This window comes from Dicentrarchus labrax, unplaced genomic scaffold (assembly GCF_905237075.1).
Source record: "Dicentrarchus labrax unplaced genomic scaffold, dlabrax2021, whole genome shotgun sequence".
NCBI classification, from domain to species: Eukaryota; Metazoa; Chordata; class Actinopteri; family Moronidae; genus Dicentrarchus; species Dicentrarchus labrax.
In genome coordinates this window covers 1,089,785-1,117,518 of record NW_026136701.1, presented here as the reverse complement: position 1 = coordinate 1,117,518, position 27,734 = coordinate 1,089,785, and the positions used below count along the sequence as shown (strand labels likewise).

Sequence of the window (27,734 nt, the reverse complement as noted above, 5' to 3'; positions counted from 1 at the left end):
TATGAATATATATATATATTTAAAAAAAACAGTGACCAACAACATATGGTACTATATATATTCAATACTACCTAAAAGTATTGTTTTTAATTCATCTTTAAAAACAGGTTAAGAAACATTATTTGAAGATCAATTTTTCGAAGGTTTCGTTTTTTTCCACTAATTTTATTCTTTCACTTGTGAGAACTGATGTTTTTCCTTTGCCACAGCCTGCTTTGTCCAGTGGGTGGCGGTAATGCGCCTGTGAGCTGTAATCACCGCCAATAAACAACAAGAGGCTGATGAAGAAATCAGAAACAGGATGTTGCGTCTAATTTGTGGAGCTGCAGACTGCTGAACATGAATAAACCCATTTAGCTTCTGTCACAACCTTAACAACGGACTTTCTAACGTAACTGTTTCATATATCTGCTGAGACCACGGACAGCTGAATTGGGTAAGAGTTTTCGACAGTTGCGGCTAATATGGCTAATGATGTTTACTGCTAAGCAGAGCTAAGATACCGCTCTAACAAGCTTACGTTAGGTTCGCTAAGGCTCGCAGCTAACAGCAGCAGCAGCTAAATTACCGCCACAAACAAAACAGTTTCAGTGTGAGGTTATAATCTTCATTAGAAATGTGTTGGACATACTGCATCTTAAAGCTGTGCTTTTCCCGTTAGCACCATCGTTCCTGGCTCTTGGTATCCATTAATATTAGCCAGGTAGCAGCAGCCGTTCAGGGTCACAGAGATAAACAAGCTAGCGTCACCCATAAAGCTGAAACAGCGTGTAATGAGGTCAGGGTTAGAAAGCTGGCGTTAAAGGCAGACATCTTAATTGCTTTAGTAGTCTTGCATGTCTTTAAACTAATGCTATTTATAGCGTTGTAGCGATGTAAAATCACGTCAAGTCCATAAATTAGGAGACAGACACATAGTTGTTGTGTGTCCATGCCCAGCAGCCCTACCACTGTTCCTATCAGCTGAATAATGTCAGTACGCAGCATCAGTGCAACGGAGAGCCCAGTGGCTCATTCTGGCTGAGAACAGCTGCTGTACTGTTAACACTATTATAGAAGAAGAAAATACATGTGATCGCTGTAAGCATTGATGTATGACTGCTGCCAGTGTTTGAATGGGATTCACATTATCATATGAAAAATATCTCCCCCATAATGTATAGTACTGGCTGTATTGGAGGTGTGGGCTCAAACATACGGGTCATGCATTTAAGCTGTAATGTTCTCTACATCTCCGAATAGTTGATACACTTGCCATCTTAATGAGCTTATGTTGGGTCCAGGTGTGCAGCACTGCGCATTTTCACAGTACCACTGTTTTCATGATCAATTCATCTCCTGATCATTGTCTCAATAATCGATTAGTTGTTAGATCATTGTTCCCCAAGGTGATGTCCTGTAATGTCTCATTTTATCCACAACCCAAAGATATTCACTTTACTGTCCTAGAGGACTAAAGAAAGCAGAACATATTCACATTTGAGAATGAGCAATTCATTTAATAGTTGACGACTATTCAACTATTTGTTGCATCTCTGATATACAGTATATACAAAGGGAGTGAATGGGGCTCCATGGAATTTAAGAATCCATAAATAGTATGTTATCATTGAGAGATTTGAGCACTGTGCAGTAGTGAACATTTTGAAATGAAAAATAATGGTTTATATACAATGACTGACACACAAAAGACAATGTGTCCATTTTTTTTCAGTCCTAAAGTAAAGTAATAGTGATTGATAAAATGATAAAAGTCACAGCACCTCTACCAAAGAATTCAGGAGGATTTTAGGACACTGACCCAGCCGTCAAAATGGCTAATTTGCTTCTTGAATCTCTTCATTGTCTACTGTAGTCTTCCTTAAGCTTCTGCTTTAGACCAGTTCAAACTGACTCAGTGTACCAGAGGCTCTGTTGTATACCAGTAGCTACAGAGGACCCTTTGTTAAACACATAACCATGTGTATTTCTGTCTATGCACATGGAAAGGTTTTAAATTGCATTCTGAATGGTCTTGAACCGCAGTAGGTAACCTTTATACAAATATAATTTTCTTCCTAGTGCCTCTAACGGCATTGGCAAGAATCCACTGGTCCCGAACAAAAACAACCAATAAGAACCAAGAAATATGCTTGGCTTGAAGAAAGTTGACTGTTGAGCCTCATTTCCAGCGTCTGTATTCGACAGCCTGTGAATGAGACTCAACAATCAACTATCTTTTTCAGCTCTGATTGGTTGTTTTGGTTCAGGCCCGGTGGATTCTTTCAAATACTATTAGGAGGAGCCAGAGGAACCAGATTTTTTCAGTTTTTAAGTTTCAGCAAATATGACAATAGATTATTTTAATGAGAATGACCTCCTGCAGCTTAAAAAAAGTAATGTGTGATAAAGTGGGCACAAGTAGACAATGGTTAGCTAGAAAAAGGTCACAAGCAAAAAGTGTTGCTTAAAACGGTTTGACTGTTTAATGCAGGACTCTAAGCGGAGTGGCTCATAGTACTGACAGTCACATCATTGCTGTGCTGGGGTTTGCTGACAGATATAATTCTATGTCACATTAGTCTCTTTGTCCTTTCAGGTTCATCAAGCTTGCTGAAGTTCCTCTCTTCATCCACTCATCATGGTGGAGTACTACCAGATTTTAGGAGTACGGAGAGATGCGTCTGCAGATGACATAAAGAAGGCGTGAGTTGATGAAGTTTTATATCTCAGCTGCAATGCTCTGAAACAGCTCAGCAGACGTCTGCACGGCAATGCTACATCACTTAGTTGTCCCCCAAAAGCTGTGGCTGCCAGCCATACAGCTAATGAGTAACTCCCTATTAGCTGGTCACCTTTTTATGGAGCTTCATTAACAACAGAACAACTGAGTGAGCTCACACTAATGGAGAAATCAATGTGAAGCTCAAGATTTAAGAGTGTGAAATTTAGGAGAAGTTAACAGAGCATGCAAGGGAAGAGTGGTGAGAGTGAAACAGTGACGTTTCCTGTGTTCACTGTCTTTTTAGTTGCAGCTGTTTTTATTGTTTGTTTGAATTTGATCATTTAATTTATTAGCAGGAATTAGGTTCTGAAACTCTGGATGTTATGCAAGACCTCCTTGGACGTTTTGTTTTTAACCTCCTCAGGGTTCATAGAAAGTCTTGAAAGTTTGGAAAATGCCTCATTTTAATGTGCTCAATGTAGTCTCGCTACTACCGAGGGTTCTCTCAGCACACAGACCAACAACAGGGATTAATGAACAAGACAACTTTATTTCTTTGCCACACACTATTCATACAACTTAGCCCACTTCAAAAGTCCATGAAGCCTTCTTCCGCTTGTCCCTTCTGTTGTGCGTCGGCCTCCATGTCCAGCACACTACTGCCTTAAGAGAGGTGAGAGTGATGACTCCATGAGTACCAGCTGAGATCATCAACTCCTTCCCCACACCTCTCTCTCTCTCTCTCTCTCTCTCTCTCTCTCTCTCTCTCTCTCTCTCTCTCTCTCCTGCAGCTGAGTGTAAACCACACCCACCTCCACACTTAAATTTGAAAGATTTGAATATTCAGAATAATCTGGCACATAATCCCTCCATATAAACACAATCTTTTAATATATGAAATGAAACAGTCATATTTTGTTGTCTCCTGGTATCCTCGCTGTTCATTCATTGCTAAATATGTCCTCTGTTGATCCTGATTACTTAAACTCATTCCTCTCCCGTTTCACACCTTGTGTCCCTTTCCGAAACTCGCCATGTCTTCGTCGGCCCCAGAGTCATAATCCTGGTAGGAGCCGCTGTGAATCTTTGTTGCAACAATCCCCTGAAACTTAAGTCCCGGTGACAAGGCACAGGTCCCGTTTTTCTTTGTTTTCATGCAACTATCCGACTAATGAAAAGTGGGTGGACAAAGTCTTTGGTTTACGGTTTAGTCAACTATTAAGGGACAGCCCTAAATTACAGACAATTACAGTGTTCTCTAGAACACAAGTAAAATAGATAGTGTGTTGTAAATGTAGGTGATTAAATGTCATATTGTTTTAACCAATTCCTCCGGACCGCTGACCTTGAATAAAAATCAGACGTGGACCTTTGAGTAATTACCTTGAATTATTATTAAACAGCCATCATCTTCCGTCCTTGTACAGGTACAGAAAGCTTGCCCTGAGGTGGCACCCTGATAAAAACCCAGAGAACAAGGATGAGGCTGAAAAGAAGTTCAAGGAGCTGTCAGAGGCTTATGAAGTCCTTTCAGATGGTTTGTATCCCAACTCTCAGTACAAGCCTACAAATAAACCCCAGACAGCAGTGAAACACTGCACAGTAGCCGATACCAAAATCTCATGTACTCTTCACTGGTTTCTGACTTGTTAGACGTGTTCTCACTCTTGTTATTCTCACTGTCCTCTTCCAGTCAACAAGAGGAGCATATATGATCGCTACGGCAAAGAGGGGCTGACAGGGAACAATGGAGGAAGAGGTAGGTGATCCTTTTAGAAAAGCTCCAAACTTGCCAGTAGCCTAAACAGTTTCCTCTGTTCAAACATGACATTCAGAAAGCCTGGGCCTTTTATTGGGACGAGTCAGCGATGAAGTGATGGCAGAGAAAATTTCACTGCTCATTGCTTGTTCCTCAGTAACAGACTGAGCCACCTTTTCGTCCTCAGTCTCGATGTTGTCAGGTTTTGTTGATTGTTACCATGGAAGCACAGATTTTAATTCAGACATAACCTGTTTGTAAAGTGACTAACTTTTGGGGCCTAAAATTAGTCAGGCTTTGGTCCCATGCCATTGTCTACCTCACCTTATGGGCTGTTTTTTGTGTTTTTTCTCAATTGGCCTATATCTCAGCATTTCATTCATTTATGTGATGAAAACCAAATGAATCAGAGCCTTCAGTCTCAGCACGGATTAGAAATGTCAAAACAACCAAAGAGCTAATAGAACAAGGAGAAGGAAACCCTGAATTTGTCAAAAAAGAAGCCTATTAAAGCTTCAGTGTGTAACATTTAATTTCTAAATGGATCTGTTGTCAGACATAGAATATAATATTCATGGGTATGTTTTCATTAGTGTGTAATCACCTCGATCAGGCCTGGAATTAAGTCATTTTTAAGGTAAGGCCACTTACACAAATACAAAATTCTGAAAAATTTAGGGGCACAACGGCCAGTTCAGACCAGGGCAAACCGGCCATGTGGGTAGTTAATTTTCTAAGGGGCATTACATCAATATTGCACCGGATCTATAAGTTCGTGCCCTGTAAATGGTCAGGAATAGCTTTTTGCTGGGTGATTCAGCAGAACCGTAGTTTGAATTGTTGAATGGAACAGATGGAGAAGATGACTGGACTGGTGACTCAGCAGTATGGAATATTGTATACATTCAGTTTGGGTCCAGATTTACACTGTTGACAACACTAACATGATGTTTCAGGGGGCCATTTCCACAACGGAGACCATTTCCACGAACCGTTCACATTCCGCAACCCAGAAGATGTGTTCCGGGAATTCTTCGGTGGCAGAGACCCATTTGCAGACTTTTTTGGTAAGTCGTGCTACTTCAGTGTGTCTACCACTGCTTTTGGATTTTTTTGTCAAAAGTTTGAGCCTGAAGCATTTCCTGCTCCACTGTGGATTTACTTGAATACTCATTATTTTGTTTTCTGTCCTGTTCTCTCAGGTACAGATCCATTTAGTGATGATCCATTCTTTGGCCGACGGCACCAAAGTCGGGCAAATCGCAGCCGGACAGGTGGCTCGTTTTACGGGGGCTTTGTTGGTTTTCCTCCCTTTGGGGCTGGCTTCTCACCTTTTGACCCAGGTAAAACACCAAAACCTGTTCCCTTGTAAAGCACAAAAACAGATTACACACAATATTAAATGATACTCTCTCTGTCCCTACTGTTTATCTCAGGCTTTGGCTCTTTTGGCCCCATGAGCCCCATGGGTCACATGGGTCACATGACAACCATGGGCAGTCTGGGAGGTGGGGGCTTCACCTCTTTCTCCTCCACCTCCTTTGGGGGAGGAGGAGGAGGAGGGGGAGGAGGAGGCATTGGCAACTTCCGCTCCGTATCCACTTCCACCAAGATCATCAACGGCAGGAAGATCACTACTAAAAGGTAGATACTCAAACTGGGACATTACAGTGACGGGCATCTGCCATGACAGACTGCTGTTGGATCTGGTGAAACGATACATATAACGATACAGGGGTTACGGTTCAATATATTAGATTATATACTTTGATACTCTAAACATAGCAATATATTGCAGTTTTTTTAATCTATAATTATTATAAAGAACACACCACCATATGCAAACAATCTGAGGTACAAAGTTAACTTTTTTATGTAACCACAACTGAACTGCATTTGTTTTTATCAGAGTCCCTGTTACATCTAACATCGTAGCTCTCAATTTACATTTACAACATTGCTTTTTAGTGGTTGGGGTTTAAAGCTGCAGGAGGTAACTTATAAAACTAACTTTTTGTCATATTTGCTGAAACTTTCACTATATCCTGACAGTAGTTTATGAGACAAAATCTGGTTCCCCTGGCTCCTCCTAGTGCTCCTAATGGCATTTAAAAGAATTCACAGATGAAAACAACCAATCAGAGCCAAGAAAGCTAGAAAGGTGCTTTGGGTTGGTGGCTTGAGGAAAGCTGAGTCGTCATTCCCAGCATTGATATTTAACGAACTGGTAATGAGAAAACACAATAAAACACAAAAATAATAGTGTTTGTGATAATGTGATTATTTTAATTGATCATTTCTCATACCCTATTAGAAACTAATGGAGGTCTCTTTGGCTTTATATGTTTTTATACATTGCAGTGATTGGCATGATAACATTTTATTTATCCTTAGCTGTCGTACACACCTCACTGGAAATGAAAATCCAAGCTTTGTAAAGGTGACAGCGCTCTAGTAGATAGACAATCTCACTGGCCCTCTGCTGACAGTTCTATAAAAAATCTATCCAGTGTTGCTGAAACACAAACCAAACTGGAAACTAGCTTATTGATTGATCGAAAAAATCAATAGAAAGCAGCTTTTCCCAGACCCTTGGATTTTCCAGCTCCTTGGTCCGTACATTTAACTAATACGGTTATATTTTACAGGCATTTTGTTATATATCCAACAGATCCTCTGTTATTAGTGAAACCTCTTTGTTCAGCAGCGTTTCAGATTAAAACTGAAGGGAACAGTTCGTCTACACAAATTTGAAACACTAGGTCGTGGAATGTTAGGAATGTCGTCTTTTGACAATAGCTATTACTAATAGTATTCTGAATGGAAGGCTGTCACACTAATGTAAAGACTACAGGTTGTGGTTCATTATGCACAAATACAACAATGAACCAGTTTTAAAGGCAACATTTCTTATGTGGATGTCCAGTCAGTGTTGATGGTGATGTGTGTGCTATATTGACCTAGAAATAGCAGCAAAATCTGTTCTTCTTCCGCTGTCATTTGACACGCACAGTGATGTAGTTGGTGTTAGGGTTGCACTATTTATTAGGGACCGAGCCAGCGACCGGCAAGGTCCCTATTGTATTTGCTATGTTTCTTATTATTTTTAGCGCCTTTGACTCTGATTTTGCCCCCCTGAACATATACGAAAAGTCAATTTTATTTGGCAAAGTTGTCAGGCCTGGTGAAAAATTTGATATTCTATGTGTCGCTTTCGGGTTGGCCACTAGGTGGCACTACTATCATAAAAAATGCGTTTAGGCTAATAACTTCTGCATAGTTTGTCGCACATTCAAAAACCTTGTATCTACGCGTTCGGTGAATAGAGCTGAATCTTACAATGTAAGCCCCGCCTACTTTCGCCTAGAATTTTTTTTCTAGAGCACAAAATGTCCTTAAATTACTTTTTTGTGTTCCTGCCATGCGCTTTGTCCGATTCGCACAAAATTTTTCACATGGCATCTGAGGACCCTCATAAAAAAAAGTAATTCAAAGAATTTGGTATTTCAAATAAAATTAGCACTTCCTGTGGATTTTTCGTCAAAAAAGGAAGTGGACCATTTCTCCACATTGGTATGCCCAATTGACACCAAACTTCGGTGCATAGTTCCAGATGTCTTCCTTAAGCATCGTGCACAATTTAAGGCCATCACCACTAGGTGGCGCTCTTTAAAATGAAGAAGTTTATATCTCTACAACGGTATGTGTGATTAAGATGAAACTTGGTACGATGCTTCCCCATGGCTCCCTGAGGCTCACTTAAAAAGGACAAAAAAAATACGCCACTAGGTGGCGCTCTTTTGGCATGAAAAATCACTGTGCGGAGACCGTAATAGTTATTAATATGAAATTCACAGGGCACGTGTAGAGTAGTGCCTGAAGCTCACATACCAAAAATCGTGTTTGCCGTGTGTGTAGCGCCCCCTACAGGATAAAAAAACAGCAGCCCTGGCGCCACGTTTCACCGATATGTACGAAACTCGGTAGGCACGTGTAACATGCCGGGACGTACAAAAAAGCCTCTTGGACCCATACCCGAAACCCCACAGGAAGTCGGCCATTTTGATTTAAAGTTTCACTTTCTGCGAACTTTTTGCATTTTATTTGAACGAACTCCTCCTAGGGAATTTATCGGATATGCTTAAAAATTTGTGAGTACACTCAAAAAATGGTCCTGATTAAAAGTTGTGCTATTTGTGCATGTACGTTGAAGGGCGAGTCCGTGGCGTGGCATCAAAGTCAGCCATTTAGATGTTTTTGGTCATTTTCTGTAAGTTTTTGCGTTGTATTTGAACGAACGCCTCCTAGGGAATTTATAGGATCTACTTCAAAATTAATCAGCGCAATCTAAAGGCATTCATGATTAAAAGTTGTGCTATTTACGACATTCCGTCAAACGGCGTGTCCGTGGCTTGGCATCAAACTCAGCCATTTTGAATTCCGTTCTCATTTTCTGTGATTTTTCGCCTTGTATTTGAACGAACTCCTCCTAGGGAATTTATCGGATCAACTTCAAATTTAATCAGCGCAATCTAAAGACATGATTAAAAGTTGTGCTATTTACGACATTCCGTCAAACGGCGTGCCCGTGGCGTTGCGTTGAATTTCGAAATTTTGATGGACCGCCACAAAACACAAATTCGCTATAACTTGAGTGTACATTGTCCGATCGCCTCCACACTTCAAATGTTTGATAACAGTCCTGCCCTGAACACGTGTACATGATAATATTCAGACATAGTGATAGGTGGCGCACCTATTGGCAACAGGAAGTAAGCGCTGCGTGGCGAATTTGAGCTGAGTTACGTGAAATGACCGTGCCGGTGACAACTTGTCGAATTCAGCGGATTCGCCATAAAACAGCACTCATAACTTCAGTGTGCATCGTCCAATCTCCAATAAACTTCATATATTCTGTAACAGTCTCGCCCTGAACACGTCCTCATAACTTCAGCGTACGTGGTCCAATCTCAATGAAACTTCACATGTGTTACAACAGTCCTGCCCTGAACTTGTCTACATGACAATATTAAGACATCGTGATAGCGCCACCTACCGGCAACAGGAAGTAAGCGTTGCGTGGCGATTTTGAGCTGATTAACGGCAGATTTTCATGTTGTGGTCCACACGTGTTACGACGGCACGCAACGCGGCCGCAGCACGCCCCGAGTTGCGTGGAGTGCGAGGTCCCGCCCAACGCTGCTTGCAGCTTTTAATTTTAAATGTTATTGGAGTCACAATATGGTCTAATTTAATTGAATTAATTAAATTTTTATGAAGGTAAACTGTGTGACAAACACCATTGCCTTGGCCTACAAAACATGTTCGTTAAGTATAAACTACAAACAAACATTGTGATGCAAAAATGATTACTCACAATCACAATCTGATTTTTTGAACAGTTCGTGCAGCACCAGTTGGTGTTGAGGAAGAAATGCAGGCTGTGTCAGCTTGAAGCTAACGATAGAGCCACAACAGAAATGGTTCAATTGCAGGAACTCATTTGCTTGGCAACGTTGTGTAACTTTGATTAGCACCCAACAGCTAACTTAGCTTGGTCAGTGGAAGAAGTAGGGCTGGCTGTTTTTTATTGTTGGTAAAAAAAATTAAGTTTTGATCCTTGCTTGACTTTGGAGACTATATTATCTTCATACTCAGAGGGTATTCCTCAATTCACAGTTTCCACTTCTTTAGAACTCAAGAGCATTTTTAGTTCGTATATTTGTCCTTTCTCTCATCTTCCTCACCCCCTCTCCCACCAGAATCGTGGAGAACGGTCAGGAGCGGGTGGAGGTGGAGGAGGACGGGCAGCTGCGGTCATTAACCATTAACGGTAAGGAGCAGCTCCTGCGACTGGAACACAAGTAAAGACGGAAGCATCCTCTGCTGGAGAAGTGTTACCTCAGCACAAACATACCAACAAACTTGAGCTCGGATCAGAGGGAAGAAAAAAAAAAGCAACAAAACAATGTAATAATAGTGCTCTACTGTTGTTTGGATGTACATACTTAGGTTGTGTTTATTTCCCCCATGTCCTCTCCCTGCTGACTCTCATTTGTTAACCTACGATTCCAATCCGAGGATTTGGATGCAGACTTTTCTATGCATTTTGTTAATGTATTTCTGAATTGGAGCTGTCCTTATATTTTGGCTCAGGGTGGTGTTATTGTTTCAGTGTGTGGGACCACAGTGTTGTTCTGATGTATATGACAAGACCCCCCCTCGCCTCCCCCTTTTTTTCCCGTTACTTTCTTTATGCACTCCGCTGTGTGTCAGTCTGTGCGCAGACAACACACATTGTGTTCAGAAAACAAAGCATGACTTTGGTTTTCATCTGAAAAGTAAAAATAAATTGTTGAATTTTATTTTAAAAGTGGGTAGGAATAACATAAGCACCCCCTTTCCCCTCTCTGTTTACTGCTTGTCTAACCTCTTCTTAGTCATAATTGTTTTTTATTAAAAAATTTAATGCTGGTAGGATGAGTTATGCAATTTTATATGTTCTAATACCAATGTGTTTTTTTTTTTTTTTGTTTATTTAATAATGCATGTACTGTTGATGTTGAGTCTTAATGTTAAAGCTGCATTATGATGCACAAATATGGAAGGCATTCTATAAATGGTATATGGATATGGAAGGAATTTTGTGTACTTTGTAAACCAGTAAATCTGAGTTTCATCCTGTTTTCAGGGTACTGAAATCTTGGCTGGTCTCTGATCTGTTAGTTTGCAAGTTATGTTCTAACTAGAGATGTTCCAATACCATTTTTTCCTTCATGATACCAATTCCAATACTTCAACTTTGAGTGTTAGCCGATACCATGTACCAATCATTGTTGTATGGCCTGGCTAAGGTTAAAGCTTTACTCTGACCCTCACAGTCAGAGTAAGGCAGGTCTTGACACTCTCCTGGGGAACAAATGGAGAACAGGACACTACTGGGAAGTAGCGGGGTCCTGATAAATGACATGGTATCTGATTGATGCACAGATGCACAGACGCACAGACGCACATACTGGCCGATACCTGATATCACAGTTTAGGCAGTATCAGAGGAATATCCAATACTGGAACAACTCTAGTTCAAGCCTTCATGACCGTCATCATGGGAAACAGGGTGCCCTTGGGGTCTTTAAAAAGTCTATAATCCAATAAGCTGAATCTTAGGCATTAAAATGATCTGTGTCTTTTAAATGTGTTTTTGGAAAGAAATTGTATTGATCATGCTGTAACAACTACAAAATCAAAGCAACATGGAACCAATACAAATTTTCCTTCATATTCTTTGTACTTTTTTGGCTAGTATGACATAAAATAGGCAATAGGTAACATTTATAAAAACAACTTTGAATGAAAACAACCAATCAGAGCCAAAAAAGGGGGAAAAAAAAGATGCTTAGGAAGATCGTTGATTGTTGAGTCTCATTTCCAGGGTCCAAAAGCGCCTGTATTTGGTGCCCTAGGAATGAGACAATCTTTCATGGCTTGTGTCTCAAAAATAATGACTTTGTGATACTAAGTCATTATTTTAAGATACTAAATCAAAATATTGAGAACGTTTCTCATTACTTTGAAAATCTTTTTTTCCCCACCGCTTTGGCAGAAATGGGCCTCCATAGGATGCATACTCCAAGATGAGGCAGCTAAATATCTATAGGAGGAAAATTGTGTGCTGCTGGTAGATAGAACTACTGGAAGAAAAACAGTTTGTTGGATTAATAATTAAAATCAGTTCAGTTGTAGTGAATCAGGATCATATTTACTGTAGTAGCTTCACAAAGACCTTGACTGAAATATCAGTTTCATCTTTATAAGCTGCATGAGTGAAAATCACTAATTCCATCGTTAGTTGTTGCGGTTCACCATCTGATCCAGGTTCCTTCTCAACGCCACCTTGCGGAGGTATTCTTGGTAACCCCGGCTGAGAGGAGACACCAGGACAGACACTATGCTGCAAAGATGTCCCATCCATCCTGGGGACAGTTTAAGGTCCCCTGGGAGGAGCTAGTGAACCTGGGGGAGGACGAGATCTGGCCTTCCTGTAACCCAGACCCTGAGAAGTTTTGGAAAGGGGATGGATGAATTGCTGTGAGGTCGTTTGACTTCACTCCAAAACCATACTGTACTAACTGCAGACTGTTTAATGATGATACAGTAAGTCAGTGTTTCTTAACCTTTTTCCTCAAGGGACCCCATTTCTGTCATTGAGTAGTAAGTAAGATCAACTGTACAGTGAACACAATAACTGCAGGATGTTTGTGTAAAACAAACCATTTGGAGGAATTTTGAGCATTTCCTGTGGATGTAAACTCCTGTGGATGTAAACTCCTGTGTTTTCCTGATATTTTTAGGAACTTTTTATGCAATTCTCTGTATTTTGTTTTTTTTAACCATCATGCATACATCATACATCATCATACTTGTAATGCTTCTTTTTTGACAAATCGAATGCTTTCCTCATTGTTCTATTAGTCTATCAGCTCTTCAACGATTAGATTTTTTAAAAGTTTTCTTACACACCTTAAAATGAAGAAGACCTTGTGAAGCTTTGGTGACCCCCAGGTTGGTAACCGGTGAGTCAAGGGGATTTTGTGTCTATAACTATGTGAAAATTATTCTGACCTTTGCAATGATGTATTTGGGAAAAACCTCTTCCCTGTGGACTGAGACTATCAGATGGTTGTTTTTCTGCAGATGAAGTGCATGGTTGAGGTTCTGGGCAACATCTGCTCTTTGCTGGGAAACACACCCAGTACTTGTTCATTGAGGAGGAGGCTGCTGATAGTCCGACATGGAGGCTGATGGTAGAGAAACAATGTTCTTCTTTGTTTTAGTTAATTAAATATTTTGTTATTCTTTGTAAAATGGCTGAGGTGAGAAAGTGGGTGTTGCAGTGCCGCTTTGTGGCTGACAAGAGCAGTGTGTTTATTCAGCTTTTTTAAATTTACATTGATGGGGAAAATGCTTTTTTACAGCACAAGAAAAACATACTCTACTTAAAAATCTTTTTCCGTGGTTTACCAAGAGCTTAAAAAGTCTGACTACTACGTCCCCAGGTTGGGCTCTGGTTGCAGGGTGCCTCATTTCATGTCAGATTTACTATACTATCCTATACAGTTAACTCTGTAGCAAAGTTATAAAGTGAACATAATAAAACCCTTAAGGACAAATATCAGAATGATCCGTCATCACATCACAGATTGTATGGCTTCAGAAGTCCTGGCAGAAACACTGTCGGAGCTCAGTTACATTATGAGCTACAGTAGCTCTGACTTGGCCACTGGTTGTTCCACTGCTTGACACCATGAAAATTCATCCACTTAGTCTGAATGGAGACGGAGTGAAACACACAGGGTGGGGGTGGGGGCTACAGTGAGATCCACTCTGTGCGTTATGTAAATGTGTCATCATCTCATGATGATCATGAAGAATATGAACAGCTCAGATATGTTTTACTCAACACTACACCAACATCGTCTCAGTCAGAGCCAGCAGTATGACTGCTCCATCCTGAATGTAAGTGAACACTTCATATTTCATACCAACACAAGTTATAAAAATAACGTTTTGTTATACTTGCTAAAACTTTCCCTATATCCTGACCAGTGTTGTGCAAATTACTTAAAAATAGTAATCAGTTACAAATACTTCTTTCATAGTAATTTAATTACTTTACCATTACTGCATATAAAAGTAATAAGTTACTAGGCAAAGCAATTTTTGTGTGTGTAACATTTAGGAGGATCTATTGGCAGAAATTGAAAAACATTTTCATAGGTATGTTTTCATGAGTCCGCCATGTTGATCCACCATGTTTCCACAGTACCCCAGAAGAGAAAACACTACAAGCTCTACATAGGGGCTTTTTGCAGCCACCCTAGTTTTTCCTTTGCACTTGGAAGAAGAAGGTGAAACAAGGGAGTTATGATCTGTAACTACAACACTAGATTCTGCTAATTTGCCTAGTTATTACTACTCCAGACCACCAGAGGGCAGCTACGAGTAGCATTCTTACCTGTAAGCTACACTTATTGTCTTGGTTAGTAGCATTGACATATAAAATATTGACATCTTGTCTCCACTTCCTCCCACTGTACAAATTGCAGCCAAAATATCCCAGATACAGGCGCTACCATCTAACGCCATTTCATCAAGCCACCAACCCAAGGCATCCTTTCTATCTTTCTCAGTTCTGATTGGTTGTTTTTGTTCAGGCCCTGAATGTTTGCAATGACTTTGGGAGTATAGGAGTGGAACCAATTGTGGTGAAGTAAAGAAATATGAATTACTTTGCAAAATAAACTCAACCCAGCAGAAAATACAACTGTGGCTCGAGGCTAATTTAGGGCCCTGCAACCACCAGAGGGCCTGAATAAGCAAATCACAATTAAGTCAGAAGAATTCCCACACAGAGAGCTTTAGTTACGTGACATAAACAATTCAAGTAAACTGCATCAGCATTGAATATCATTATAATCCAAATATTCAAGTAAAATTGGCTGGTCTGAATACTGTTTCATGACCTTCTCCCTACTGCCAAACATATAACATTCTGGTGGTAAATTATTTTCGTTGAATTAATTTATTGGGGAATGGGGGGCTGTACAATGCACACGTGAGTATAATTATTCTGAAAAATGTGAATATCAACTTTCAAAAGCACCTAAGTTTGCGTTCAGTTTCATTTGAATTCTTAAATGTGAATTCTCATTAGTGCAAATGAGTTTGCCTGCCCACACCCCCCTCCTCCTGACTAGAGAAACATTCATTGGGTGTTCAGAGGGTGGTATGGAGACTTTAAAGGGGTGGCAGAAATATATGCTGATTTAATCACATATATTAATGTTTGCCAGATATTTGAATTCAGAAACATTGTTGTGGCACATTAGTAAAGCATTGAATAGAAATATCTAAAGGTGTCATTAGTATCTTCACACCTTTTTGGAAATACATGTCTTTTTCGCTTAACTTCAGCCTATCACGGAGTCTAAAATGTGGCCATATCAGATCATTAAATTATATGTGTTTACAAGTTATTTTTAAAATGAATGTAAATTAATGTGTATTTTTTTTGACAGCATTTGACACCATATATCTGCTCTCCACATCACTTACTGTCAGTACCCCACTGACTGATGGGATATTTTATGAGCAGTTGTCCACCTGCTGCCACCTCCTGATACATCACAGAACTGCAACAAGTCTGCATGCCTTCATTAATAAGTCATCAGCTACCCAGCATCAGTGATATTGGTGAGGTGAGCCCAAAGGATACTAAAAGACAGCACCCACCCCAGCCTGTTCACCCTGCTGCATTCTGGGAAGAGGTACAGAAGCTTCCTCCAGACTTAAAGACAGATTCAATTCATACTACATATATTTATGATTTCTGTGGCCTAAATCATTTTTGTATACATGTATTTTTTGTTTTACAAGTAGCATAAAGGGAACTGAAATCTGACTCTCATTATACAACCCTGCATTGTAAGTGACAAATAACCTTGAATCCTTGAATAAGTCTTGAAACATGCCCAATATTCTTTACTGGGGTCCTGGTACGGTTGAAACACCACATCAGTGAGCGGACAGACCCCGGCTCTAGGTGGTCGGCAATCTGCCTCGACCAGTTGGGGTGAGAGACAGAGACAGAGACAGAGAGAGGGACACAGAGAGAGAGCCAGCCCTAACTATAAGCTTTATCAAAGAGGAACGTCTTAAGCCTACTCTTAAATGTGGAGAGGGTGTCTGCCTCCCGAACCACAACTGGAAGCTGGTTCCACAGGAGAGGAGCTTGGTAACTGAAGGCTCTGGCTCCTGTTCTACTTTTAGAGACTATAGGAACCACAAGTAGCCCAGCATTCAGAGAACGTAGTGTTCTAGAGGGGTAATAGGGTACTATGAGCTCTTTAAGACATGAAGGGGCCTGACCATGAAGAGCTTTATAGGTGAGGAGGAGGATTTTAAATTCTATTCTACATTTTACAGGGAGCCAGTGCAGAGAAGCTAGTACAGGAGAGATGTGATCTCTTTTTCTAGTTCCTGTCAGTACTCGTGCTGCAGCGTTCTGAATTAATTGGAGCGTTTTAATGGACTTATTGGGGCAGCCTGATAATAAAGAGTTGCAGTAATCCAGCCTTGAAGTAACAAATGCATGGATTAGTTTTTCTGCATCTGTCTGTGATAGTATGTGTCTAATTTTTGTAATATTACGTAAATGAAAGAAGGCAGTCCTAGAGGTCTGCTTTATGTGGGAGTTAAATGACAAATCCTGATCAAAGATAACTCCAAGATTCCTGACAGTGGTGCTAGAGGCCAAGGTAATGCCATCTAGAGTAACTATATCTTTAGACAGTGAGTCTCTAAGGTTTTTGGGGCCAAGAACAAGAATTTTGTTTTTTTTACGTCAAGTTTTAAAGGAATGTATACGGAATAAAGTATTTTTTTATATTACACACTGTAAATTGCACAGAAAACCACTGACATATCTTATGGCAAAAACTGCTTCTATTGATGGTAATAAAAAAAGAACAAATTGCATTTATACTGTAAAATATGGAATAAAACTGCAACCTAAATTCAACAATACTAATGCCCTTTTACTGTAATAGTACCGTATTTATTGCAGTAAAGTTCTGGCAACCGGGGGGATTTTTAGCGCTGATTCCAGTGAACTGTCTCCCTCATGAGGGCCCCCAAAAGACAAAGTATGAAAGAGAAGAATGTGAGCATCAGCAGCAGCAGGAGTTCAGGTTGAAACAAGCTGTTGATCTGGAGCTGTCCTTGGTGCTGAACCCCTCAATCCAATTACCTCTCTCTCTCTCTCTCTCTCTCTCTCTCTCTCTCTCTCTCTCTCTCTCTCATCCCTTTATTCTTTCTCTTCCTTGGTGCCGGTACAGCTCTCCGGGCCATCCGGTTCACACTTCTTCTCCTTGTGGCTTTCCTCATGGCGCTCACCGCTGCTGCAGACACACTTCCCGGGACATTTCCTCTCCTGCGCTGATACATTATATTCTTATTTTATTTCTTTTTTTCGCCAAAATGTGGATGTCCAGCGGTCTGTGCGGTGCTCTCGGGAGGCTTCGTGAATCGGCGACCGCAGGGAAGGCGAAACAGCTCAGATAAGTAACCGGGTGCTATGGTGGGACCTCCTGGAAGGGCAAGAGTTCGGCTTTTCCGAAATATCAGCAGTTTGCACAGAGGTGAGCCACACGGAGGTTTAATTCATTCAAACTGTGTATGTGCTACCATTGATGGCATTAATTGGAGGGGGGACGAATGTAATTTCTGTTGGTGTGTATGCTTTCTATCCACTTTCTACCTTGTATTTTAAACTTAGTTTGGTTATAATCACGGGTTAAGCCTGAGTGTCCTTAATCTCTCGACAACGAAGTGGACGCTCTCACTTTGGACTCTTATTCTAGGATCCAGATCCAACCTGTCCCCGCAGTTGTTTGTTCTGGTTTGATAAAGAAAGTGCCGAGAAAAAATCGGCTATGTAGTCATTGATTAATGATTAATATATAATATATAATAAAGACTGTCACTTGTTTAATAAAGCCCACAAATAAAGTGTGAAGTTATTAATCATCTTAATTTCAAATTGAACACATCAAATGTCACAGACATGACTTTATGTCAGAGCTGAAGGATAAAATAATATAAGAGGGATTTTTTAGTAGCTGAGTGACGTCGCAGCTCGGTTCCTGACGTAGCCCTGTGTCCTGTGAGTGTCCCAGGAGAAGATAGACAGGCTATAATTAACTAAGGCAGACTTGAGCCAGGGGAGACGAAGCCTAATGCCACTACTGGGATTTGTGGAACTCCATTACACAATAAGATAAAGGTCCCGCAGTCATAGGACTTCTAATGGCAACATAAGCCTTTATGGTCCAGGAGGAGAAAGGCTTCCAAGGAAGAAAAAAATGCAGTTTAGATTCCACTCATTCTCTGACAGTGGATTAAAATTCCAAATTTGTATTCATTACATAAGAAAAGATTTGCAGTTTCGTTATTTAGGGATTTAATGAGAGGATTCTTTCTAATTAAAAATACCAAACTTCCTTTGGGTTTATCACAATGTATCACATCTCCAATATATACTCTGTAACACTCTGTGTTGGGTCTGCTACCCACTGAATCTAAATAATATGGTTTCTGGCTAATATGTACAGTCAGTGTATACAGAAATTATCTAACTGTATTTTATGTTCAGGCTTAGACACATTTATTACCTCTGAATAATCTGACTCTGAAGTGGAGTATAAGAAATTGCCATGTGTATTGATATTTGAGTAGATTAGTAGATCTGACCCCTGCTGCTCTTCTAAGGGTTCAGTTATCACAACCATGTTAACCTGCAAACGCGACTCAGGCAAAAATTAGCTGCTGGGTCCCCTACTGACCCCATAAAACAGGTTGCCAAAACTTTTTCCCTTGGACGGCCAAAACTGAAACTTAATGGTGGGCCGCGTGCCAAAAGCAGAAACCTATTGTGCTGTATTGATTAGATGCAAAATAGTTCCCTTGATTGGCTGACTTCCTGCGCAAAGTATCACTCTGCCCACCATGTTCAGATTATGAAAAGTAATGAATAATTAAGGATCCTACATATTTCTTGCTAGAAACGTCTGGCAAGCCTAATCGGACCATTCCCTTAAGAAATGGAAGAAAGAAAGTGTCCCTAAAGCTGTAGGCTCACTGTTTGCGCTAATTTAATTGAACATGTGCTTGGAAATATGCAGTCCTAAAGAACAATGTTAAGTGATCAGACCCTGCTGCATTATCTGATCTTGAGGCCCTGTCATGGAGAAAAATCAAGTTGCTTCATTATTTCAGTTTTGTACTTATATGTTGCATAACATAGTTAATGTACTGGAAAACGAGGCTGTGCTTCAACAATCTCAGTGGAATGCTAAACCCAAATTCCCAATAATATGAAAAGGTTCAAGTCCAGCAAATTTTTCTTATTTATTTGGCTCACATTATCATTGGAAAATACTGACATGTTTTGCACAGCTTCTGCGTTCAAACACTCTGCTGACGGTAAAATGTGAGCGGTGCTACCTTTTTTGTATAGTTTATAGTAAATGTATAGCAGCACACTGGAAGGATAGGGTTGAATGTTTCTTGAAGTGTTGGTGGTGTGATCCACCGCTTCTCATGTTGAAGTTAAGTTTCTATGGACAAAATGAATTGGTAACACTTTATAATAAGGGTACAAATCATTCACTTAACAACTTCTTGTGATTGGATCACACTTAAGAGCTCATCAGTTGAGGAATGTTAAGTTACAGTTACTTCATACATTTTTTCGAGACCTTGCATTTTCTCAGCCTTAAAAAAAATGAAAAACCCTAACCCTACCCCCATTGTGTTTGTGTTGTTGAAAGCAGTGGAGCTTAAACATGTCTTATCATTCTCCTCAAATTTGTCCATTATGTGTCAAAAATACCATTGGGTATATTCTCCTACAAATAGGAAGCTATTTGTTGAGAGTGGCTGAGCAAATGCATGGTTCTGAAATAAACTTTTATGTAACTGGAATCCTGCTTGTTTGGTCACATATCAATTCATGTATGAATTACCATTACTTAACAGATGATCTGTTAAAGCAGCAGTAGGTAACTTTTATAAAAAAAAAAAAAACCTTTTGTCACATTTGCTGAAACTTTCACTATATCCTTCAGGATATAGTCAGAATAAATTAATAGATAAATAGGGGCCCAGCAGCTTATCTATTGCCCCTTAACAAATTCATCTGGCCATGATGACACAGGGAGGTTTTTGTTTTCTACTGTCATTGTATAACTTATGGTCTTTACAGATGTTGATAGTAGTCACTGAAGAGGCTCTAAAGGTCGATTAGGAGGATTATATAATCAGACTCAGAATTGTATAACTGTACTGTGTCTTGTTTTTCCAGCCATGGATCAAACTAGGACTACAGTGGTCTGAACACAGCCAGGTGAGCTTGGTGGGCAAGCCTTCCCTTTCAACCACCACCATCATCTCTCTGAGCTCACAAGCTCCGGACACTCACACACACACACACACACACACACCACTACAACCTCTGACCGAGGAGAGCCACCCCCACAGTGAGACAGCAGCACGCATTGCAAACATGACAGACAGAGTGAGCTTCAGCACACCCAAAGTCAACCCCCGGCCCGTCGCAGGCCCCGTGCTCCCCCCAGAGCCCATCGACATTATCCGCATCAAGGCCCGCTCACGGCGGGTCAGGCTCAATGTCGGAGGTCTCACGCATGAAGTCCTGTGGAGAACGCTGGACCGGCTGCCCAGAACCCGTCTAGGACGGCTAAGAGACTGCAACACTCATGAGTCGCTGCTGGAGATCTGCGACGACTACAGCCTCACTGACAATGAGTACTTCTTTGACCGGCACCCAGTGGCCTTCTCCTCTATTCTCAACTTCTACCGAACGGGGAAGCTGCACATGATGGAGGAGATGTGTGCCCTGTCCTTTGGCCAGGAGCTCGACTACTGGGGGATCGACGAGATCTACCTGGAGTCATGCTGCCAGGCGCGGTACCACCAGAAGAAGGAGCAGATGAATGAGGAGCTGAGGAGGGAGGCGGAGACGCTCAGGGACAAGGACGGTGAGGAGGAGGAGCATGGCTGCTGTCCCGACAAGAGACAGAAGCTCTGGGATCTGCTGGAGAAGCCCAGCTCATCTGTGGCTGCAAAGGTAACAACAGCTGCACGCACTGTGAACACACATTTTAAAAAGAATGCCGTTAAAATGGTAGGAAAGACAGTAAATGGCCCTGGATAGGTTGGAAACATGTTCTGGTTCATGGTAAAGTCAATTTGTTGTTCATGAGGTTTCAGCTTACTGGTTATGGTTCGCCCCACTGAGTCACAGTGATATCTCATTATCTTGAAACTAGAAATTTATAACATAAAGTGTTACAACCTGGAAGTGTGGATTGTGATAGATGTGGGTATTTACCAGGTAGGAAGGGTCTAAACTGAAAATATGTTATAGGGTTGCATTATGGGAAATGTAGGATCCAGTGTTTTTGAGGATTGATCCATACCAGGGATTTTGCTCATAGATTTTTCTCACTGTTTTTTAGTAGTAGTAGAAAGGAGACATTAGGAAGAGATTGGGAAATCGATTTACAGTACCATGCATTTGGTCTGGATTCTGCACACATGCTCACCTGTCCTTGCAGCTGGTGGACAAGCATGCACAATGAGAATCTTTGATTTCAACCAGGAAGTTGCATAAAAATTATTTGTGACGGGGAACACAGTGTCTCTGAGTATTCAGAAAAGCGCTTTTTTAAAAAAAAATAAAATGTATTATTATTATTATCTAAGGTCCATCCACAGAGTAAAACTGAGCCAGAATGTGATTCCTACAATAGTACAGTGTTTACACAGGGGTGTTAGTGCTTTCTTGAATGTTTCCATTTTAGTCACTAAACTACCGTCCAAAACATATAATGATCTTATAAAATGTGATGCATCATTACAGATTAAACAACAATATCACCACTTCAATCATATACTACTTTAAATGTCCTGTGTGTAGGATTTAGGGGTAGTTGAAGATTACAACCTAAAGCCAGTGTTTGGTTTGTCCATTCTGGGCTACTATAGAAACATGCTGGTTTCACATTAATCTATCAACAACAATAATTGAATAATATAAAGTCATAGTTATATAACACTTTGAAAGGGTCTGTTCATTTACTTTTGGTATTTTGAATACATTTTGCTCATCAAACTTTCACAAAGTAAACCTTTGTAAATGCTTCACCATCCGTCACTTGGAAAAAAGAAAACAGTGGCAGAAATACTTAGGGTCCCTAATCATAACTGTGACTGAAATAACTGCACGTCAAAGTTTAGTACAACACAGAGTCATCATTTCCAACCAATAAAACAATTTAAAAAAAATTAAAAACAGAAATGAGCAAACACACTCTGGAAACGAACTGAAACTAAACTCTTAATAAAAACTAATGAAAAATACAGAGACTATAATAACTCTGCTCTGAGGTGCATTCAGTCCCAATCACCCCTGGAAATTGGTCTGAGATGGCAGATGAAGTCAGGTCTGTTTCCTCCTGCTCTGCCTCTGTGATTAGCAGCCTCATGTAGATCCATGCAGAAGCATCAGAGGCCATTAGAGAGCCATCAGGACCATAATCCTCCTTCCCCTGCAGAGTACAGAGACGCCAAGGAGGAGGAGGAGGAGGGAGAGAAGGAGGGATTACTGCTGCGTGTTAGCACTGTAGTCCTCACTAGTGGAAAGGTAGTGGGGATTTATGTTTAAAGTGTCAGTTCACCCAAATTGTTAAATAAACAATCAAACCTCTAGCAGTATTTATTTGTGTAGATAGTTTATTTATCCAGGTTTCAAGATTTCAAAGACTTCTGTCAGTACAATGGAGAGAAAAATTACATTTAATCCAGAAGCAGTGTCCCTATTAGTGTGGATAGTGAACACGTTTTATTGGAAATACTTTCTGCTAATGAAATAGTCCTTATAACTGCTGCCAGTCAGGTCTGAGGATTATCCGGATTTGTTTTTGGTCATTTGGCTGTTAATAGTCTTATAAATTCTCCTAAAGTCCAGGAAGAGCCAACAGACTACATTTTGTAAAATAAACAGAGTGTGTGTTTTCTTTTTAATCCCATTAACCACTTTGTAGCCCTTCATATTGATCTCTCTTTAGAGATGGTAACCTCCAGGTCAGGGCCCCAGTGTTAGTAGATACTGTCAGGACAAAGAGCGATAACATGAGGCTGTCTACAGTGGATCTGATCTTTATTGCACCACAATTTACTTATGAAGAGTTGTTTGATGGAGGATGAAATGAGAGTGGGGATGCAGTTGATGGTTTCACACATTAGACTTTATGTGTGTGTGTGTGTGTGTGTGTGTGTGTGTGTGTGTGTGTGTGGGATGTGCTTCTTCAAAACCCACAAATTTCATATTAAATCCTTACACCATCTACCTTAAGATAGGCAAGGTTTCAGTGTTAGATCTTCATCAGGCAAACGGTTTGAGGCCAGCTCACATAAATAGGGAGTAGCTCTAAGTCTGTAACCTGTAATCATATTCCCTACTACTGGACAAAAAGTAACTGTATCCAGAGAGATCCAATGGTATACAAGTTTATGGTAATGTATCCAGATCTGTATATCATATTACATAATGTAAAAATAAAATAAAATCTGTCAAAGATCCAGTCTGTAATATTCTCCCAATTATTCCAGTGTGCATGTAGTAGGAAGTCCAAACATCAGTTTACACTTTGATAGCCTCTAGATTACATAGATGGAGCTGGAAAAGTAAAATACTATAGTGACAATCTTAAATATACACCAAATACTTAGATTAAAAGACCAGTGTGTAGGGTTTAAAGGCATCTAGTGGTGAAGTTGCTGATGGCTTCACCCTCCCCTTCTAAGCACAAAGGAGAAACTACAGTGACTGTGAAACTCGAATGCCCCTATCTAGAGCCAGTGTCTAGTTTGTCCTTTCCAGGCTACTGTAGAAACATGGCAATCCAACATGGCGGATTCCACAGAATCAAAACATATTCATGAATATTATATTCCATTTCTTATCATAGATCCTTCTAAATGTTACACACTGGACCTTCAAGTGGGTAGATTAATGATGTTCCAAAACTTCAACTATATTCTCAAAGAGATATACTCAACAAATTTCACAAATTTCCATTACACTAATATATACACATATATATACATATCTTAAGTAACAGTATTGAAGTTTCCCTCTTGTCTATTTTACATCCTACAGAAAGGAAGGCAAAATGTTTTTTGTAACAAACAAAACAACAATATCTATTCAGTGACATTTTCTGTTTTTTGGGATAAGTTCAAGGATTTTGGTAAGGGGAAAGGTTTTTCCATTTGATGAAAAAAATGACATCATTTGTTTTCTGAATAAATAAATATGGATTAACAGTGAGATAAGCTTAGTGTGCATGTGTGTTTAGTGTGTATGACATGCTGCAAATTGTCAAAGGACTGTTTTCCTCTTGACTTTGTGTAGTAGTACACACTGCAAGCTTTAAAACATAATTTGAAAGTTTGTTTTCCACGCTGAGCTTACTGTTATTATCTGCAGCAGAGCAGGCAGACAGACAGCTCCTGAAAACACAATCTGAGCAGAGCATTAGTCCGTCACTAATGATGAGACTGCAGCACATCTGACTGTTGCTGCTGAATACTCTACTCATGCTACTGTAAGTCCTGCAAGGAATACAAAGTGTTACAGGAAGACACCTGACTTTTTATAGTTTGTGAATCATGAATCATGTGAAGAGTAGAGGAGAGGAGTGGTAAGGAGTGGAGAGGAGAGTAGAGTAGAGTAGAGGAGAGGAGAGGAGAGGAGAGGCGAGGAGAGGAGAGGAGTGGTAAGGAGTGGAGAGGAGAGGAGAGGAGAGGAGAGGATAGGAGAGTAGAGGAGAGGAGAGGAGTGGTAAGGAGTGGAGAGGAGAGGAGAGGAGAGGAGAGGAGAGGAGAGGAGAGGAGGTAAGGGTGAGGAGAGTAGAGGAGAGGGTAAGGAGGAGTGGAGAGGAGAGGAGAGGTAGAGTAGAGGAGTGGTAGAGGAGAGGAGAGGAGAGGGAGGAGGTGAGGAGGGTAAGGAGTGGAGAGGAGAGGAGAGTAGAGTAGAGGGGTGGTAAGGAGAGGAGAGGAGAGGAGAGGAGGAGAGAGAGGAGAGGAGGTGGTAAGGAGTGGAGAGGAGAGGAGAGGAGGAGGAGTGGTAGGGGAGGGGAGGGGTGAGGAGAGGAGAGTAGAGGAGAGGAGAGGAGAGGAGAGGAGAGGAGAGGTGGTGAGGAGAGGAGAGGAGAGGAGAGGAGTGGTAAGGAGTGGAGAGGAGAGGAGAGGCGAGGAGAGGAGAGGAAGCTGCCCAGTCTCTCAGGGAATTGCATTCATATATTACTCTTTTCAAAAGTAATATTATTCATTTAGTTATTACTCCTTGTCAACAGTAAGTAGTTGCAGTACTTGTTATGTTACTTTTCTGCTACTCCCACAAAATTGGTAATTGCGTCATTTCTCCCCAAAATTCATACTTCACATGTGTGCCCCTCAGAGGCATGTCCCAATGGGGGGCCTGGGTTGGCACTGCCTGTCCCTGAAATCTGATTAGCAAAACCAAGTACCACCCCATTAACCTTCCCTCTTCTACTCGCACTGTTTTTTAGGAGCTGTAGTGGGCCCCGTTTTAAAGCTAGAGTAATGATACTGGTATCATATGAAACTAGGTGACCTAAGGCAACCATTGGTACCATGTCATGGTACCATGTGGGGAAGGTGGCTAAATAACCCCCCAATTTGTGTGCTAAATTTAGGCGATGGAAAACCTGGCATGGCCATTTTTAAAGGGATCCATTGACCTCTGACCTCAACATATCTGAATGAAAATGGGTTTTGTGGGTACCTACAAGTCTCCCAGACTTCCCTATTTTATACTAATCCCATGCAGTTTAGGTCAGACTTGATTTTTTGATATTTCTGCACACTGTGGCCCATAAACAGTTTTGGGATTACATAGATTGGGAATGACTGGAAAGCTGAGACACATACTTCATGCCACCCCTGCATAAGTCAGTGCCTGACTTGTCCCCCCCTAGTAAAAAAATATCTGGAAATACCCCTGGTGCCTCAGGGTAATCTCCTGGTAAGCGCAACTAAGGCTGCAAACTAGCAGGGTTTTTTTTCTGCAGCCTATGAATCCATAAATGTTACAGGTTAGATGAAAATTACACCCAGCTAAAACTGATCACGAGACACAATCCTTAAAACAACTTGTGTTAATTAGAGACATAGGAGCTCATGTCGTATTGAGAGCAGCCATTGGCTCTGCTGTTTGAGGGAGATCTCAAAGAATGTAAGCAGCAACTAGGATTCTGTCTTTAATAAATATATACAAACGTCAAGTTTGAGGTAAATTAATAATATAAAATATTGCACTCTCCAACAGTGAGCCTCAGCAGAGCAATACACAGAAAGGGTGACACACTTTTACAATATGATGAATGAATATGATTCCATGTTCAGAGCTGTGAGGGAGCCAGTAAATATTACCTTTGCATGTTTTCAATACATTTACTACAATCTGCACTGATGTTATGTTCACACTAATCTAAATATAACTCCTGACTTTCAGTAAAACAGTGACATCACCTTTTCTTTATATCCAACACCTCTGTCAAATCCCATTACCGCTGACATTAAATCTACTTTAGTTTCATCAGTGACTTCAATTCAGCTCACCTTGAATAGTTCAGTTATCACTTTCAGACCTTGTAATTTTGAGCTGACACTGAATGTGATTGCTCGCAGTACAACAAAAGCTTTAATAATTAGATGTTGTACCTCATAGTTAATTCCATTCAGGTTAAACAGAGCTAGGGTGCTGCTATTGTGCATTTTAGGCTCACCAGAAACCAATTGCCTTAAACTGTTTAAGTTTATTACCTCCAACAATTTAAATATTAAAACATGCTCTCAAATGAAACATGTTTTATTGTTGAGGTAATTAAGGTATTTGTAACAATTCCCTCTAGTTAATTGAACTTAAAACTAGTAGGTATATTATACTCATGTGCAGAATTTCTCCAAATGTATTTAAAATGTGTTATTTCTCTGAATAAAGTAGGATTACCTTTAAGGCATCTTCTTTAAACAAATGTTTCCATATGAATTGACCTCACACAGTCTTATTCCACTAAAGCAGATTATTTTTTATTACCTGTTAAAACAACTGACATATGATTAAGTTATGTTAGCTTACTTTTATTAAGATATGTTGCTAGGATTTACAGTGCATGTCAAATAAAAGACACGAAAAACAGTAAAAGATATGTGGTTAGAAAGATGGGAATGGGAAATAAGATTATGATATGTTATATATTACTTTATATTACTTTAACTTTACATTACATTTAATAATAATCACTGTAAAACCAGATAAGTTCATTAAACTCAAAACATTGTTGAACAACAAAATCTTTAAGTTACACTAACTCAGTTTTAGGTAAACTAACTAACTGTTTTACAAATAATTTTAGGTGGCACTAACTTTTGTAAGTTACAGACACATTCCTGATTAATAACTTTTACTGGGTATTTTGTTTCCAGGGTACAAATAAATATTAGAAGATTCTCATTATAGTTCATGACTCTATAAATACGCCAGTACTGGCCTTCAGAGATCCATGTGACCACATTGGAACAGTAGTGTCAGCAGGAGGG

General features: G+C 40.3%; 2 protein-coding genes across 2 annotated transcripts in view; both read left to right on the top strand.

Moving 5' to 3' along the window:
• The first annotated feature begins 270 nt into the window (after positions 1 to 270).
• dnajb6a (DnaJ heat shock protein family (Hsp40) member B6a) lies at positions 271 to 11,164 on the top strand. Its single transcript, XM_051411923.1, has 8 exons — positions 271 to 436; positions 2,579 to 2,685; positions 4,132 to 4,241; positions 4,398 to 4,463; positions 5,420 to 5,530; positions 5,666 to 5,806; positions 5,900 to 6,107; positions 10,226 to 11,164. The coding sequence occupies exons 2-8, from the start codon at positions 2,621 to 2,623 to the stop codon at positions 10,329 to 10,331; spliced, it is 807 nt and encodes a 268-aa protein (XP_051267883.1). The 5' UTR covers positions 271 to 436; positions 2,579 to 2,620; the 3' UTR covers positions 10,332 to 11,164.
• Positions 11,165 to 17,183: 6,019 nt separating this feature from the next.
• LOC127369744 (potassium voltage-gated channel subfamily B member 2-like) overlaps positions 17,184 to 27,734 on the top strand; it is a 29,574-nt gene continuing 19,023 nt past the window's right edge. The window contains exons 1-2 of the mRNA XM_051411413.1: positions 17,184 to 17,662; positions 20,386 to 21,171. Of these exons, the coding sequence (XP_051267373.1) occupies positions 20,587 to 21,171 (585 nt within the window). The 5' untranslated portion in view covers positions 17,184 to 17,662; positions 20,386 to 20,586. The remainder of the gene's footprint in view (positions 17,663 to 20,385; positions 21,172 to 27,734) is intronic.